Raw genomic sequence first — 14782 nt, forward strand, 5'->3', positions numbered from 1 at the left:
GCGAGCAGGGGGCAGGGAAACAGCTCCTACCCCGCACCCGGCACTGAGCCTGGACGTCAGACGAGGAAATGCCGAGGTCACCTGCCGTGTATCTCAGGTGTGATCAGGGCCAGGTCTGCCTTGCCCTGCCTCTCCCCCTGGTTGGGGGCTGCCCCACGCCAAGTTCTCAGGGGAGTCCCTTGCAGCTGCAGGAGGGAGCAGGAGGGGGCAGGGTGGGTGAATAGAGGGGAGGGGAGGCAGCCAGGGAGGGCGATGGATGGCCCAGAACCCAGTGCGGGCGCGTCCTCACCCCGTGCTGCTGCTGGTAACTGATGTGAGCCCAGAGCGGGGCTGGCATCCCTCCTCGCCCTGCAGCCCCCACAACACCCCCTAATCCACCTCTGGGCTGGGGTGGACATGAGGCCCGGGAAGGGAGGGATCAGCACAGCCACATCCTAACCCTGCCTGCCCACAGCCCCTCTGCACGGACTGAGGCCACGGGGGGTCAGGCCTCCTGCTGCCGTGTCCTGCCCTCGCCCTCCCTGGGCGCTGCATCCTGTCCTTCTAAAACACAAGGTGGACCATGTTTGCACACTGCTGCGCCTCAGGAAGTCCTCTGACCCCAGGACTGAATCTTGAGCCTGGATTGAGAGGCCCCGTGTGACCCAATGGTCCCCACCTCACCTGGTGTCCTCACCGGGCCCAGATGCACAGCTGTTTCTGTCTCTGCACCACCTGTCCACCCTGGGTCTCATCTTGGGGTCACCTCATCCAGGAAGCCTTCCCTGACATGCACAGGCCTGACCCGGGCTCCTCGGGGGGATGTCTGCCTTCCTGTCAGAGTTTGCCCCCCCCACTTCCCCCAGAGCAGAGCTGGGGCAGCGGCACCCCAGGCCTCGGCACAGGGAGGCCCACGTCGGGAGATGCGTGTCAGGCGGGAGCCATGGGGGGGGAGACGTGATATAGCACATCTGCTCCCACCAGGGACCCGGTGGAGATTAACATCCCTGCAAATGCATTAACATGTCAAGGAAAATATAAAAGCAGGCGATAACAGCTCGAGTGACGCCGCTTCCCAGTGACGCCTATTCCTAGGGGCCAAATTTCAGAAGAGCGCCTGCGGAGCGAGGGCTCAGTCCCCGGTGCCTGCCAGGAAGGCAGGGAACCCATGTCACCCCCTTCCAAGTGCCGGTGGGAGCCGGTGGGGTGGGGGGCTGGGGTGTGGGCTCGGGAGGGCGCGATGGGATGGACGCCACCTCAGGGGCCTGGAGAGGAGCAGCCTCCCACACTGGGAGGCTGTGATGCCTCCGGCAGGAGGCTGGGCCCTTCTGAGCGTGGACTCGGGTGCATGAACCAGCAAGGCCCAGCCATGGCTGAAGGTCAGGCCGTCTATCCATGGAGCTGCAGTGGTCCCTGATGCCAGGCTCACAGTGGACCCGCTCCTGGGCCCTGGGAGGGGACCGGCCTTGAGCAGTCAGGGCAGGGAGGCAGGCCAGGGCGAGATCTGGGCTGAGGCTGCCCATGTGACATGGCCGGCCCTCAGCCTCAAAGGCCCCAGGCATTGGCCACTACACAGAAATGAAGATTCCCCCTCCCAGAGCTGGGGTGATCGTCTTTGGGACAGTGTCTCCTGGACAGTCCCAGGCCAGGAAAAGAGACTGGGCCCCAGCACATCCTGTGTCCACCCCAGGCATTCTCAGGCAAGCCTCTCAACCTCTCTGGGCCGGGTTTCCCCTCTTGTAAAAGGAGGCAATTGGACCCACGGGCACCTGTTAGCTGCGGTCTGACCTATAGGGGGTGCTGTCCCTGCTCCTTCTGTGAGGCGGAGTGGCCCCCTGTGCCCTGCATAGGCTGGGCAGTGTGGGTGGACAGAGGGTTCTTTCTGTCCACAGTGGCCCTTGCCAGCCACTCTCACCTAAGCATGGCCTCTGCCTTAGTTTGTGCCTCCTGGGCTCTTTTGAAGGACACCGCCCTCAGCTGCCTGTGGAGCTGGGGATGGAGCCCGGCAGACCCCCCACGATGCGCTTCCCGGGCGCCCTGACCTTGATCATCTGTGAGAGGTCCCCAGCGTCGGCCAGCTCCAGCACAATGTTCAGCTCGTTGTCCTCAATAAACGAGTCCAGATACTTGATGATGTTCGGATGGTTCAGTTGCTGTGGGGGGAGAGAGAGCGAGTGAGTCGGCCGGGTGACAGACGGCGAGCCCAACGCCGGCCCTGTGCGCTCAGGGAGGACGCGGGCCGGCACCTGCTGGAGAGGCGGGCGCCCAGGGAAAGGTCTGCGTGTGGGAGTCGGGCAGCCCTGGGGGACCTGGGGAAGCCTCTGCATGGCCGAGTCTGTCTCCTCACCTGTGAGATGGCCGTGTTTTGCAGAGGCGATGAAGATCCGGGAGCTAAGAGCCTCCAAGTATTTAACCTCACGGGAGAGCTGAGGGGGGCTCAAGCGCAGGCGCAAGCATCTCCCTCCGCGCCCCTGCGGCACTCGGGAGTATTCCTCTCCACCACCCACCTGGTTCCCTCGGCGGGGAGGCCCTGCCTCCGGCTCCCACGCCAGAGCCCTAGTCGGCCCAGGTGGCCTGCGGAGCCCAGGCAGGATGTGCCCCCAGGGCTGCAGCTGGGCGACCGTCTACACCACAGGGTCCAGGAGGTGGCAGAGCAGCGGGACCCCAACCCCTACCACAGCGCGGTGGACCCTGTCCACATGCAGCTCCTCCAGAGACTCTGCAGCAGCTTCTAAAAGGCCCTGATGTCTCCAGAGTGGGACGTGCATCTATGCTGTGAGCTGACGGTCCCCAGAATCCAGACCTGGGGACCTGGGCCAACATCACAGGGCCACGCCCATCACTCACTCCAAGCCAGTGCCAGAAGGGTAGACCACCCCCACCCTGACCCCTGAGGCCCAGAGGTGGGCCAGTGCCCAAGTCCTCAGGCCCCTGCTTGGCACCAAGTATCTGCTCCTCCATCCTGGGAGGCACCCGCAAGGTGGTCAGGAACTGTCCCCACACACCTGAGGGGTGGTGGCCGGAGCAGCGGGTGGCACAGAGCAACAGACTGTGGCCATTACCTCCTGGTCCCCACCCCAGCAGTGAGTCACAGGGTGAATCAGGAGGCAAACCGGCCTCTCCAGCCCGCAGGAAGGAGGCCTCTGCTGCGGCTCCCGTCCTGCGTCCTGCACTGCCCACCCCTCCATTCCTACCACCGCGGCTGTCCGCAGGCCTCCACTCCTCAGCGAGGCACCTCATCATGTGAGTGTCGCTTTGTCCTAAATGTGTGGATTTTAAATGCAGAGCCAGCTGCCCCTCCCACCCACAGGCTGCCCTGCACAGCAACCCAGGCCCAGAGTGCCCAGCGAGCACTCCACCACCTGTGCCTTCAGGACTTGCAAGCCATGCTGAGGATGGGCACTGGCATCCTGAGGACTTGCAAGCCATGCTGAGGATGGGCCCTCGAGCCTCTTCACAAACGTTCTTAGAAAACAGGAGTGAGCAGAACTGGGCAGACCACCAAAGAGCTGCCCAGTCCTGACAGAGACATCGTCAGGTGCAAAGCTGGTATGGGGGCAGCGCAGTGCGAGCCACAGGCTGCCAATCCCCCGGTCCTCCATTCCAGCCATGTGCCGACCTCCCTGCCCATGCCCGGTGAGGCACTGGGGAGGTGGAACTCATGGTCAAGAGTTGCTAAACGTGAACTGGGTCACATGATGATGGAACCCACTTAGAGGGGGAAGCGTGGGCATGTCGGGGAGGTGCCGTGTGAACCGCCCTCTAAGGATGAAGGAGATTCCCAAGGCCAGCAGCCATGGAGGGCAGCTGGTGCAAAGGCCCTGTGTAGGAGGGGCAAGGCACATCCCAGCAGCCAAACAAAGGCCAAGCACAGCTGGTGGGTGACAGCAAGGCAGATGCTACTGAGCTGAAGGTGGTGGGCATAGGGTTGGGGTGGAGTTGCAGGCTACATGGTCCTCAAGGTCTGTTAATACTCTGGTCTCTCATCAGAGCAACAAGAAGCTCTGAAAATGGAAAGGTCAGCCGGCTCTAGTTTGTTTCTTGGGTTGTTCATTTTTGTTACTGATTTGCCAAACACCGAAGTTCTCCATCAGCTAAGGTACCGCGAGCACTTCTCCCGCGTGTGCCTTGCTTTTTCATTTCCTACAGTACCTGTGAAAGGCACAGACCATTCCTTTGGATGAAGTCTAACAGGTCTTCTCTCTTTTACGGCTGGTTCATGATCTCTATGTTCCAAGGCATCTTTGCCCCCTCAAGTTTGAGGATTTCCCCATTTTCTTCTCCAAATTTTATGTCACTGTTAGTGTTCACATTTGTCTATGATCCATTTCAAATTAATCTGTGAGTGGCGTGAGGCAGGGGTCAAGGCTCACTCTTTTCTACTGTGATGCCTAGTTTCCCCAGAACCCTGGGTTGAAAGTCTTTCCTTTGTGCACCAAATTGATTTGGTGGTTTTTGAAATAAAACCTGGCTTTGGTTGGGAGAAGGTCATCAGGAGCTAGCACTGGCCACTCCACTTATGGCCTCCGGGGCACATCTCCTTGCGCATTCGTGTCTTTCATTAAGAAAGAGGATCAAAACACGTGGCAAAGTGAATGTGCTTTAAATCTGTAAAATGCTCCAGGCATGATGGTGCATGCCTGTAATCCCAGCAACTTGGGAGACCGAGACAGGAGGACTGAAAGTTCGAGGCCAGCCTCAGCAACTTAGTGAGGCCCAAAGCAACTTAGCAAGACCATCTCAAAGTAAAACATAAAAAGAGTTGAGGATGTGGCTCAGTGGTTAAGTGCCCTGGGTTCAATTCCTGGTACCAAAAAAAAAAAGACATGTCCTACATGCGCCTCGTGCTGCTCTAGTGATGAATCAAAACCCATTGTTCCTTCCCCGCCTCTTGGACTTGGCCACCTTATCTCCTGGGAGACCTCACCCTCTCCCAGGGGGCTCCCTGAAGCCCACCCAGGTACCGATTTCTCAGACAATTTGGAAAAACCAGATGGGATGGGAGGCAGTCTGAAGCTTTGGTAAGGAGGCCCTGCCCTGGGGAGGGGCAGAGAGGCTCCTCTCCCAACCTGGGCAGGTCTAAGGCTGGGAGGCTCAGCTCCCCGGAACACCCTGTCAGTCCATAAAGGCTCAGGCACAAAGGGACCACCAAGGTCAATTGGGCCAAATCCCAAGCCCCAGAGAGGGGAGGGGGTGGGCCCCAGGTGCACAGCAGGCTGCGGCCAAGCTGAGCCCCGACCTTGTCCACACGGAGCCCATGGCTCACCTATGGCCTCTTGGTGAGCACAGGGGAGGGACACAGAGAGTGCTCCAAAGATGTGATGCAGCTGCAGAGGGTGGAGGCAAGGGAAGAGGGAGGCTGGGCCGGGAGTCGAGGGTCCTTAATGGCAGGTCCCCTCTGTCACAGTCCCTGCAGAAGTAACATGGAACAGTCTGCCTATGACCTGTCTTCCCCTGGGCTGCCGCCGTGTCTGGCATTCAGTGGTGCTCAGACACTGCGCCAACACCTGCCAGTGCCTGGCAGCACAGACCCCCAGCCCACCTGCTGGGAAGTTTGGGGCTTTGGGGTCTTGGCATGAGTGACATGAGCGATGTCATCCAGGGGCCCCTGGAGAACCACATTTCCTTCTGTTTTGCAGGAAGCACCTCATGCCTGGCACGTCCTGTTGACTTCCCCAGGCAGCCTGGGGGCAGAGGTCACAACTGTGACGACAGGGGCTGCCCAGGACTCCAGCCGGGGCGCCACTCTGACCTCTGCAGATGCACTTCCTGGCCCACTGCCCACACCTCCAAACAGCACTGTCACCTTTAGGACCCCTCCCCATTTTTTTTTGTTTTGGGGATTAACCCCAGATCCCCTTTTGGTCCCACATTCAAATCTACTGTTCTGAGTGTGGGCCTGGCTCTGCTGCCTCTCTAGCCTGTATCCCCCATCTCCCATAATCCAGTTCTCCGGAGCAGGCTCATCTTGGCCATTTGGATTCTGGGGTCAGCATGGACCACCCTGGAAGGTCCATCTGCTGCCTGTTGTTCCCCCACAAACCCGAGAGTCCCCAGGGCAGGGCCTGGAGGAAGAGACCACTGATCTGAAATTCTGCGGCCGTGTCTACAGATAGTCACCTGCCACCAAGAACCCCACATTGCTGGAAGCTGCTAGAAACTGTCACGGGAAGGGAGGAGGATGCCAAGGGAGCACCTACTGTGTGCTCTACTTCCACAGGCCCTTTTCAGATATTATTCATTTGATCCGCTCAATGTTACAAGGCAGATATTGCCCACTGAGCAGATGGGCAAACCGAGGCTCAGGGAGGTTAAGTCACATGCTTAAGGTCACAGCTTAGAGGTGAAAAGAACAGCAGGACTTGAACCCAAGCTCCCAGGCCTCCAAAGCTGGCACTTTTCTCCTTTCTTGACCTCCTTGGTCACCTGAGAGCCCAGGCAGAATCCTAAGCCTGGTTCAGAGCAGCCAAGCCAGGACCAGAGTCTAGTCCAGAAAGTTCTGTCATCTCTGGACAACAGAGACCAACACAGAAGACAGAGATGGGGCGTGAGGGACAAAGACGTGCTCACTGCGCCCACAAGTTCCTGCCTGAGTGGTCCTGGTGTGTCTGTCCTTCAGGACAACCCTCCAGCCTGTCAGCAAGGGCTCCTACTTGGCCCAGGACACTCACCTTCAAGAGGCCAATCTCCTTGACGCAGTCCTGTCTGGCCTTGGCGTCCATCATCTCAAAAATCTTAGGAGGGAAAGAGAAACAGTTAAGCCCAGAGCCTCAAGCCAGCATTCAAGTCCCAGCTTTCCCACCTTCTTCCAAGGGACCCTTGAAAGCAAGGGTCCCCTCTCCCTGAGCATTCACAGGCCCAGTGCTGCACTAAGGGTCACCCCACATCCCAGGACCACTCCTGTGGTGAAGGCGTCACTGCAGCCGACCCTAGAGGAGGGGGCTGAGCCCCAGAGGACCAGGCGCTTGCTGTGACCACACGCGGGTGAGTGGCATATGCTGGGAGCCTCAGTTTTTACCGCTGCCTCGGGGGCCAACAGCCCGACCTGTGTTGTCGTGCAGACCACGTAAGACATGGCATAACACCAGGCGCTGTGTCCCTGAGTCCCCAGACCCGCTAGAGCTCACTCGGCAGGGTCCGCCCAGCACCGCGGACACAGATGTGGCTCAGAGGTGCACACTGCAGGTAGCGCTCTCATGGCTCCAGAGAAGCAAGACAGCCCAGGAGAGCCCTCAGGGAAGGTCCAAAACAAAGGCCCCCTCGGGATGCAGGAGTGCTGCCCCCAGAGTCCTGAGGCATACGCGAGGGCACAGATCTACAGGACACCACTAAGCTGGTGTCCACCTGTCCCTTCCTGGGGCGGGTGGTCTGAGCGGCCCTCTCCCTCCTGGGCCTCCTCTGCCCAGGCTGTTCCCCTCACTCTTTAAGGACCAATGAGCAAACGGAGGCTCCTGGGAAGCTCTGCAGGATTCAGTGGTGCTCAATGCCAGCGTGCACCCAGCCGACTTTGCCACCGGACCCTTTCCCTCCACTTAGAAGTAACGGAGAGTGCAGGAAAGACCCTTGGCGCCCAAAACCGTGGAACAAGCACAGGCACAGGGCCAGTCATGTGCAGGCCCATCTCTGCTCCCCTGAACGCTCTCTGTGGCCCGGGAAGCTACTTAGTTTCTGCACTGTTTTCCTCAAGTGAAAAATGAAACAACTCACAAAAACCACAGGGTTTTGCAAGGTTCCATGCACTCTGAGCATGACCCGGTACACAGCAGGTGCTCAACGCATGCTCAGTTTTTCCTTTCCTTTGTGGTTCATAGTGAGCATCCCTCAGGAACCCCCTGGTTCTCTCAGCAGCCAGTGGCTGGGCACTGACTTCTGGGTCCACGGGGGGCAGGGGAGGCTCCGGGCAGGGCTGCAGAGTCGCGTGCACAGCTTGCACCCCCAGGCCTGTGGGCTCACCTGCACCTTCTTCAGAGCCACTGTCTTCCTGTCCAGTAGGCAGGTGGCCTTATAGACTTCGCTGAACTGTCCTCGGCCTATCTTCTTCTCGATCTGGAAGTCCGCCAGCGAGCAACGAAAAGACAGGGTGTTGGGGTGCCGCTGCAGGGAGACAGGAGGCGGGGGTGACCAGCCAGGCTGGGGCGGAGGGTTCCCAGGTTCCCAGCACCCCACCAGCATCTCCCAAAGGTGAAGGAGGCTATTTGCCAACCTCGCCATCAGAGCCTCCAACAAGCCCATGGGACTTTTCACCCCTGGTCCCCAGTGCTCTGCCCAATGGCCTACTGGACGTAAGACATGGAGCCGTATGTCTCCCCTACACTGGTCAGCATCCTTCATTATCTGAAAACTCGTCCCCGAAGGCTGGCTCTGGGCGTCCGGGGCTCTCAGCCACCCTGATCATCATGAATGATCGTATCATATCATTCATGAATCCCCGATGCCCAGGGCATGTGTTACGGATGCGGGACGCGGCTCTGGTCTCGCTCTGGTCCCACCAGCCCCATGGGTGATGCCCCAACCCCCAACCCTACAATCAGCACCCCGGGGGGGGTGTCCCCCAGCTTGGAGTTACACGGACCTTGAAGTTCACAGCTCTACATTCTGAGCTCCCTGCATGGTGACCCAACCAGAGACTGCATGGTGGCTCTGTAGGGGCCAGCACTGACACACATGATTGAGCTATAACGTCTGCCCAGGGACAGAGCTGCCAGCAGAGGCCACCATGGCCCGCTGGCCTCCACAGTCTGTGTGCGAATACACCCTTGGGAAAGCAGAGGGGGCGTCAATGCTAGGCCCAGGTGGGGAGGCAATGCCACACTTCTGATCGGCCCCACGTTGCCTGGTGAGATGACCCTCGTGTGTCTATGTTTGACCATGAGGATATCATGGCACAGAAAGGACAGCCCTGCCCTCGTCACACAGCAATACACAGCCTTCCCTGGTGGTTTTGGGCAGAGCCTCACTCTCTCGTCCAACAGCCCTGCTGTGGAGAAGGAGGTCACTGACACTGGGGACCACCTCCCCAGCTGGGTGGTGACATGGAGACAGGGACTAGGTCTGTGTCTCACCCAGAATGCAAATATTTAGAGTAAGCAGTGTGACTGGCAGTGAATAGCGGCTCAGTGCATGACTTTGGGGCAGGTGAGCGGGCCTCAGCCCTGGTTCAGCCATCTGGTCACAGGAGGCCCCTCTGTGCCTCAACTTCCCTGTCTGCAAAAGGAGGCAGGACAAGTGTCCATTTGAGAAGATCTCCTGAGGTCACCGGGCTCTGGGTTTCTCACAAAGCCTGTCACAGAGGTGCTCAGTGGCCACTGTCTGGTCACTGCCAAGCCCTGAGTAGGGGCTCCCGGTCCTGCTCCAAGACCTGTTCAGCTGTGCCACCCGGCTAGGGCCAAGGAAACTCCTGAATGCTCCCGCGGAGTGAGTGAGGGAGTCCTAGGCGGCCGCCCGTATTCATGCGCCTTCTTCCCTCAGCAACATGAAAGCTGAACGACCTTGACTTTGAAGTCTTGGGGCATAATTACCTCCCGCGGCGGGTGGTTTGGAGCCGTCCCTGTCTGGAGACCCGCGCGAGAGGACCCACCCACCCCGCGGGGACACTCCTTAGTAGGCACCGAGCCCCAGCTGCACCGCTGTGCCACCTCAGAGGCCGGCGGCACCGCGCCCGCATGCCACTGCGCCACTGCGCTGGATCCTCGGATGGACTGGGAGGGAAGCAGTGATGCTGCGGATCGCTGCGCCATCTGAGCCAGGCCCCAGCTGTTCCGGGCGGACTCGCTTCTCAAGCCGCTCCGCTTTTCCTGCAAGAGCCTGCAAGGGACCCTGTCACCAGACCACTGCTCCGCCACGCTTCCCTCAGTCACCTGAGCCCTCCTTATGCCCCAACCATGGCTTCCCCGGCAGGGGCCCCCCTCTCGGTCCTCTTGGGCTCCTCTGCCAACACTGAGTGCTCTGAGGCCTGTCTGCTGAATGACACTGGAATGAGCTCACCCGGACACTGTCACCTTCAGGACCCCAGCTGGAATCATGCTCTCAGAAACAGCCACCGCGGCTTCTTAGAACTTGGAAGACCTACACGCATGCGAACGCCAACAAGCCGTGCACAGCAGGGCCCGCCAGGCGTCAGTTCTGCAGCTGCGGAGAGTCTGGGGCCTAACAGCCTGCACGGCAGGGGCGGTGGACCCCAGTTCTAACCAAGGCGACCCGCGCTGGGTTACAGAGCTAGTCTGCAGAGCTGGGACCTGAATTCCTGTCTGATCTAGAGCCAGTGGTGCTACTGGGTGACATGGGGTGGGGTCCCTCCTCTCTTGGGCCTGTTTCCCCAGTACAGTGAATGCGAGGCTGGCTGGAGTCCCCGGCGCTCTGCCAGCCTGAGAAGTGGGCTGCTCAATTCCCAGTAGTCCCAAGGCTGCTGTAGAAGCGGGTGACGTCTCAGCCTGGGGAGACTCCAGCTGCACGTCTGCACGTGGGTGACCAGATCTGCACCTCCTGTCACAACCCATTTGACCCGATTAGAGGAACCACTCTGTGGCGCAGCTTGGGCAGCCCCATTGTGCACTCAGGGCACAGTCCCATTGGCTCTGGGGCCACTGCTACCCACAAAGGTTGGAGCAGAGGCCAGTTCCCGGAGGGTCTCTGCTCAGGTGTGGGGCACCTGGTGCAGCAGCCTGAGCCAGCAGAGCCCTGACCCTGATTTAACTTACGGAAAGAAGGGTGAGCCGTCCCTGTCCCTGAGGCCAGGCCTCCTTCTATTGCCCCCTCCAAGGCCTTTGTCCTCTCCTGGGTCAGGCCCCAGCAAGTCCCATCCCTGTGCTGGCAGCTGAGTGACCCTGGACAAGTCATCTACTCAGAGGGATAGTAACAGCTGCCCCTGGGGTTCTCAGAGGACTTCCGGCAACCACCTGGGTGAGGAGTCCACAGGGCTCTCACTGCAGGGAGATGGGGGCCGGTCCCAGAGCAGCCTGTGTGAGTCACAGCTGTTAGCTGAGGACCAACCGCCTCTTCACTTTCAGAAAACAGGTCACCTGTTGCTCACTAGCCCCTGCTCTGTCCAGGACTCTGTGCTGGCTCCTGGGAAAGAAAATGCTTCCCTGGAGTCTGTCTCGCAAACAAACAAAAAGCCCCTTCCCTGGTACGTGCTGGCAGAGGGGCAGCCACCACTGTGGCTCCGTCAGGTGAGCCTAACCTGGCCCTGCAGGCTTGGCCTGCCACCTCTGGGTCTCAGTTTCCTCATCTGTGTAACTGAGATAATACGTTAACAAGTGAAGTAGTGGCAGAGGGCCTGGCACGTGAATCACTGTGACCTCTGCCATTACTAAGACTGCCGATGCTGCGTCTGTGGAGGGGCAAAGGCAGCACCTACTTCTCAGGGGCTGGGGGTGAACCGAGGGGGCTGTGTGGTCCAGTGGGCAGCTCTGTGGATTCTTGGTGTTGCTCTGATCTCCATCTCCGTCCCCACCCCATGGAGAGGCTGCTGACTCAGCTGGCAGTGATCTTAGTACTTGCAGGTGAGGGATGCAGCCTTGTGACTTTGTGGCCCTTTGCCCAGAACTGTTTGCCAAGGGGCCTTGCTAAACAGCTGTCCTGGGCCTCTCACCTAGGGCTGGGCTGCGGGCCACTCGTGGGCACACCACAGGAGGCCATTTCTGCTTCCTGGGCCCTGCCCCAGGGTGTCATGCCCCTCAGTTCTCCTGCAAAGGTAGAGGAAATGGGGCTGAGGGGCCAGGAGGGGGACACAAAGGATGCCGAGCCTGCAGTGTCTGGATCTCACTGTCACCAGTGGCAGTGGACCCGGGAAGGAGTCTGAGCTGTCTTGGGAGGACAGCCTCGACCTGAAGGGGGGAGATGGAGAAGCCTCAGGGAGCAATGGTCTTGGACAACAGGAGGGCCTGGCAGACAGGAGTCGGAGAGACACTGAGACCCCTGAATCACCTCTCGTCCCCAGTGCACCTTCCCTAGAAATGCCACCAGCTTCCTCAGGCCAAGTGGGGCTTATGTGGAGACTGGAGGGTAGGGGGTGTCTCAAACCCGCACAGGCGGCCCCTCTCCAGAGAGGCCTGAAAAACCTAGTCTCTCTTCTTCAAGTCACATCAAATTAGGCCACAAACAACCCCCACCCTTTGCTAATTTGAGTTTAAAATGTTTGAACCACAAAAAGCCTTAGCCATCGACAAATCCTTTTTTTTTTTTTTTTTTAAACAGGAGCATAAAATTACATGTTAAAAGAATAAAAATGCACTCGCCCAATTAATTTTCTGAAATCTCATTAAAAAATTTAGCCTGACTAAGTCAGACTTCTGACCTGAATTTTAATCATCTTTACACTGGATGGGTCTCTCTTCCTTGATATTTGCAATGCACCATTAATTTTAAGGCAACCATTCCTGTGATTTTAAAAAGCACACTTCATCAGAGTGACATTTCCTGTAAACGAAGTTCACCTTTAAAGGCATCTGACACCAAGGAGAGGGGCACTTCTAATGGACTTGGTCCATGTGTACACAGGGCATGTTTTAAAGCTGCGCTGCGGGAGGGAGGCAAGGAGTTAGAGCCCACGTCGCCAGAGCCCTTGCCAGTCCAGCGCACTCAGCTCCTCGCCATCTGGTTCATTCCAAACCAGAAGCCAATCTTCACTCTCAAAGACCCCGTGGCACGAAGACACGCTCTGGGGCCCCAGAGACCCGGGTTGAATTCTGACTCTATCCCTTAGTAGCATGATGGCAGGTCACATCTCAGTTTCCTTCTCTGCAAAGGAAGTACTGAGTGGGACCTGCTTCTCCGAATTGGCAGGAGGACTGAACGAGATGGGTGCCACCATCGTCCCAACCTGGGAACCTGGGAGTCTGCACTGGGCCCACCGGCCATCAGCTCATGGAAACAGTGATGCCCACAGCATGGACTGCTAATGACAAACCTCAGGTCACCTAAATTGCAGTGGCTCCCCCAGGACCATGCTTGTTAGCCCACCTCAAAGAAACCTGAGCATTCACGCATGGATGGCATCTGGAACCAGCTTCGGACACTGACCAGCCAAGAGTTGAGGGGCGAAACCACAGAGCCACCCAGCACCTTCTCTCTCCTCCCATCTTTTCACCAAGTGCAGCTGGCATTTCCCCATGGAAGTCTCTGGAATCTTCTTTCCCCGGGTTCCACCCCTCACAGCCCCCCACAGCCTCAGACCTTGGCCACCATGGATCTTTTTGAAAACCAAACCCAGTACTCCTTTGTCAACTAAAAGCCCTAATGGGCTCCTCCTGGTTCGCTACAGACTCAACTTCACATGATGTGGCAGAGATCTGAGGTCTTCCATGAATGCCACCCACACATTTTTCCAACTTACTGAACACAGACAGGTAAATACCTTATCTAACCAGCAGGCCATGCACCTCTTCTGGAATATTCTCTTCTCTCTGTTCTACTCCAAATTCTGATTATACCCTGGCAGATAAAGCCGCCCCATTCTCTGGGCTCCTCAGCACCTGTCCACCCTTCCACAGGGGCCGCCCCCTCGGCATACTCTATTTACACCTAGGGACCCCGTAGACTGGGACTCCCCCGATGGCAGTCATGACCGTGTACCAGCCATCAGGAAGGCCCCTGGGAGAGAGGAAACAAACACTTTGCTGAATTTACAACCGTTAGCAAACTCTCTTGAATTTTAATGGCGATTAATATTTGGTCATTGAACCTGATCCAAGCCCCATGGTTTCTTTGGGAGGATTTTCTCGCAGATTTCAGTCTGTGCAGGGCACACCTACTGACCCCTACCCCCACCCTGCAAAGTTCTGCACACTCCTCACTCCAAATAGAACTGAACTTGGCCTGTCCCGAGCAGGTTTCCAAAGGCTTCCCAGATGGAAGACACATTAGCAGGGACTTCTCAGGCAAGAACACCTCTCCCCTTCTTGGAAATTCATGTGCTTCTCAGTGGGTCGGCCAACCCTAGTATTTCATTCCTGACGACAAGGCTGTGCACACACCAGGGAAATCATACGGACAGGGCATTTTAATACCCTTTCTCCACTCCACGCATCCATTCATTAGAAGCTCCAGTGAGAGCTGGGGTGGCCAGCGTTCCTCAGTGGACGCATAGACGACTGCCCAATTCTGCAAACATACTTTCATGTGCTTGTGGCTCTTGAGGCGGGAAAGTGTCTTGAAATGAAGAGCCACTAGCCTTGGCCTAGAGGGTAAATAAAAACCACAGCTGGGGCGTTTACAGTTTATGTTCTTTATGCACGGGTGGGAAGTATGATCCAGCTCTGGGGTCTTCAGTTATGAAGACTACAGTGGTTTTTAAAAATATATATATTTTTTAGTTGTTAATTATCTATCTATCTATCTATCTATCTATCTATCTATCTATCTATCTGCAGTGCTGAGGATCAAACCCAGTGCTTCTCACATGCAAGGCAAGTGCTCTACCACTGAGCTACAGCCCTAGCCCCGACTACTGTGATTTTTAAAATAAAAAAAAATAAGATCCAAGACTTGTTTCCTCGACAGTGTTTCCGCACTGTGTCAGTGCCATGTTGGACGTTTAGCCTGTCCCCTCATTTGGTCCTCCTGGCTGTCTCAGGAGACAGGTAACATTATTGCACCTGTTTTGCAGATGAGGAAACTGAGGCTCAGAAGGACATTTACCCAACTTCACCTGGCCGGTGAGGGATGGAGCCAGGAATGGAAGGCAGTCAGCCCACATGGGAGCATGTGGAGCGTGCTCCCTGCCCTGAGGCAGTTTCGGGGAAATGGTGTGACTCCTGCCACAGGGGAAAGTGCCTCCACTGTCCCATGTCCTCAAACAGGAGAG

The 14782-nt window shown here is 57.6% G+C and overlaps 1 protein-coding gene across 3 annotated transcripts in view; it reads right to left on the minus strand.

Annotated features, from left to right (window-relative positions):
- Nucleotides 1-14782, minus strand: part of Nek6 (NIMA related kinase 6) — a 75842-nt gene that overhangs the window by 20559 nt on the left and 40501 nt on the right. For all 3 annotated transcript variants that reach the window (XM_047524059.1, XM_047524058.1, XM_047524060.1), the window contains exons 3-5: nucleotides 7933-8073; nucleotides 6651-6713; nucleotides 2022-2132 (exon numbers count right to left, since the gene is read on the minus strand). In XM_047524059.1, coding sequence (XP_047380015.1) covers nucleotides 2022-2132; nucleotides 6651-6713; nucleotides 7933-8073 — 315 coding nt within the window. The remainder of the gene's footprint in view (nucleotides 1-2021; nucleotides 2133-6650; nucleotides 6714-7932; nucleotides 8074-14782) is intronic.

Source organism: Sciurus carolinensis, chromosome 14 (genome assembly GCF_902686445.1).
Source record: "Sciurus carolinensis chromosome 14, mSciCar1.2, whole genome shotgun sequence".
Classification (NCBI taxonomy): domain Eukaryota; kingdom Metazoa; phylum Chordata; class Mammalia; order Rodentia; family Sciuridae; genus Sciurus; species Sciurus carolinensis.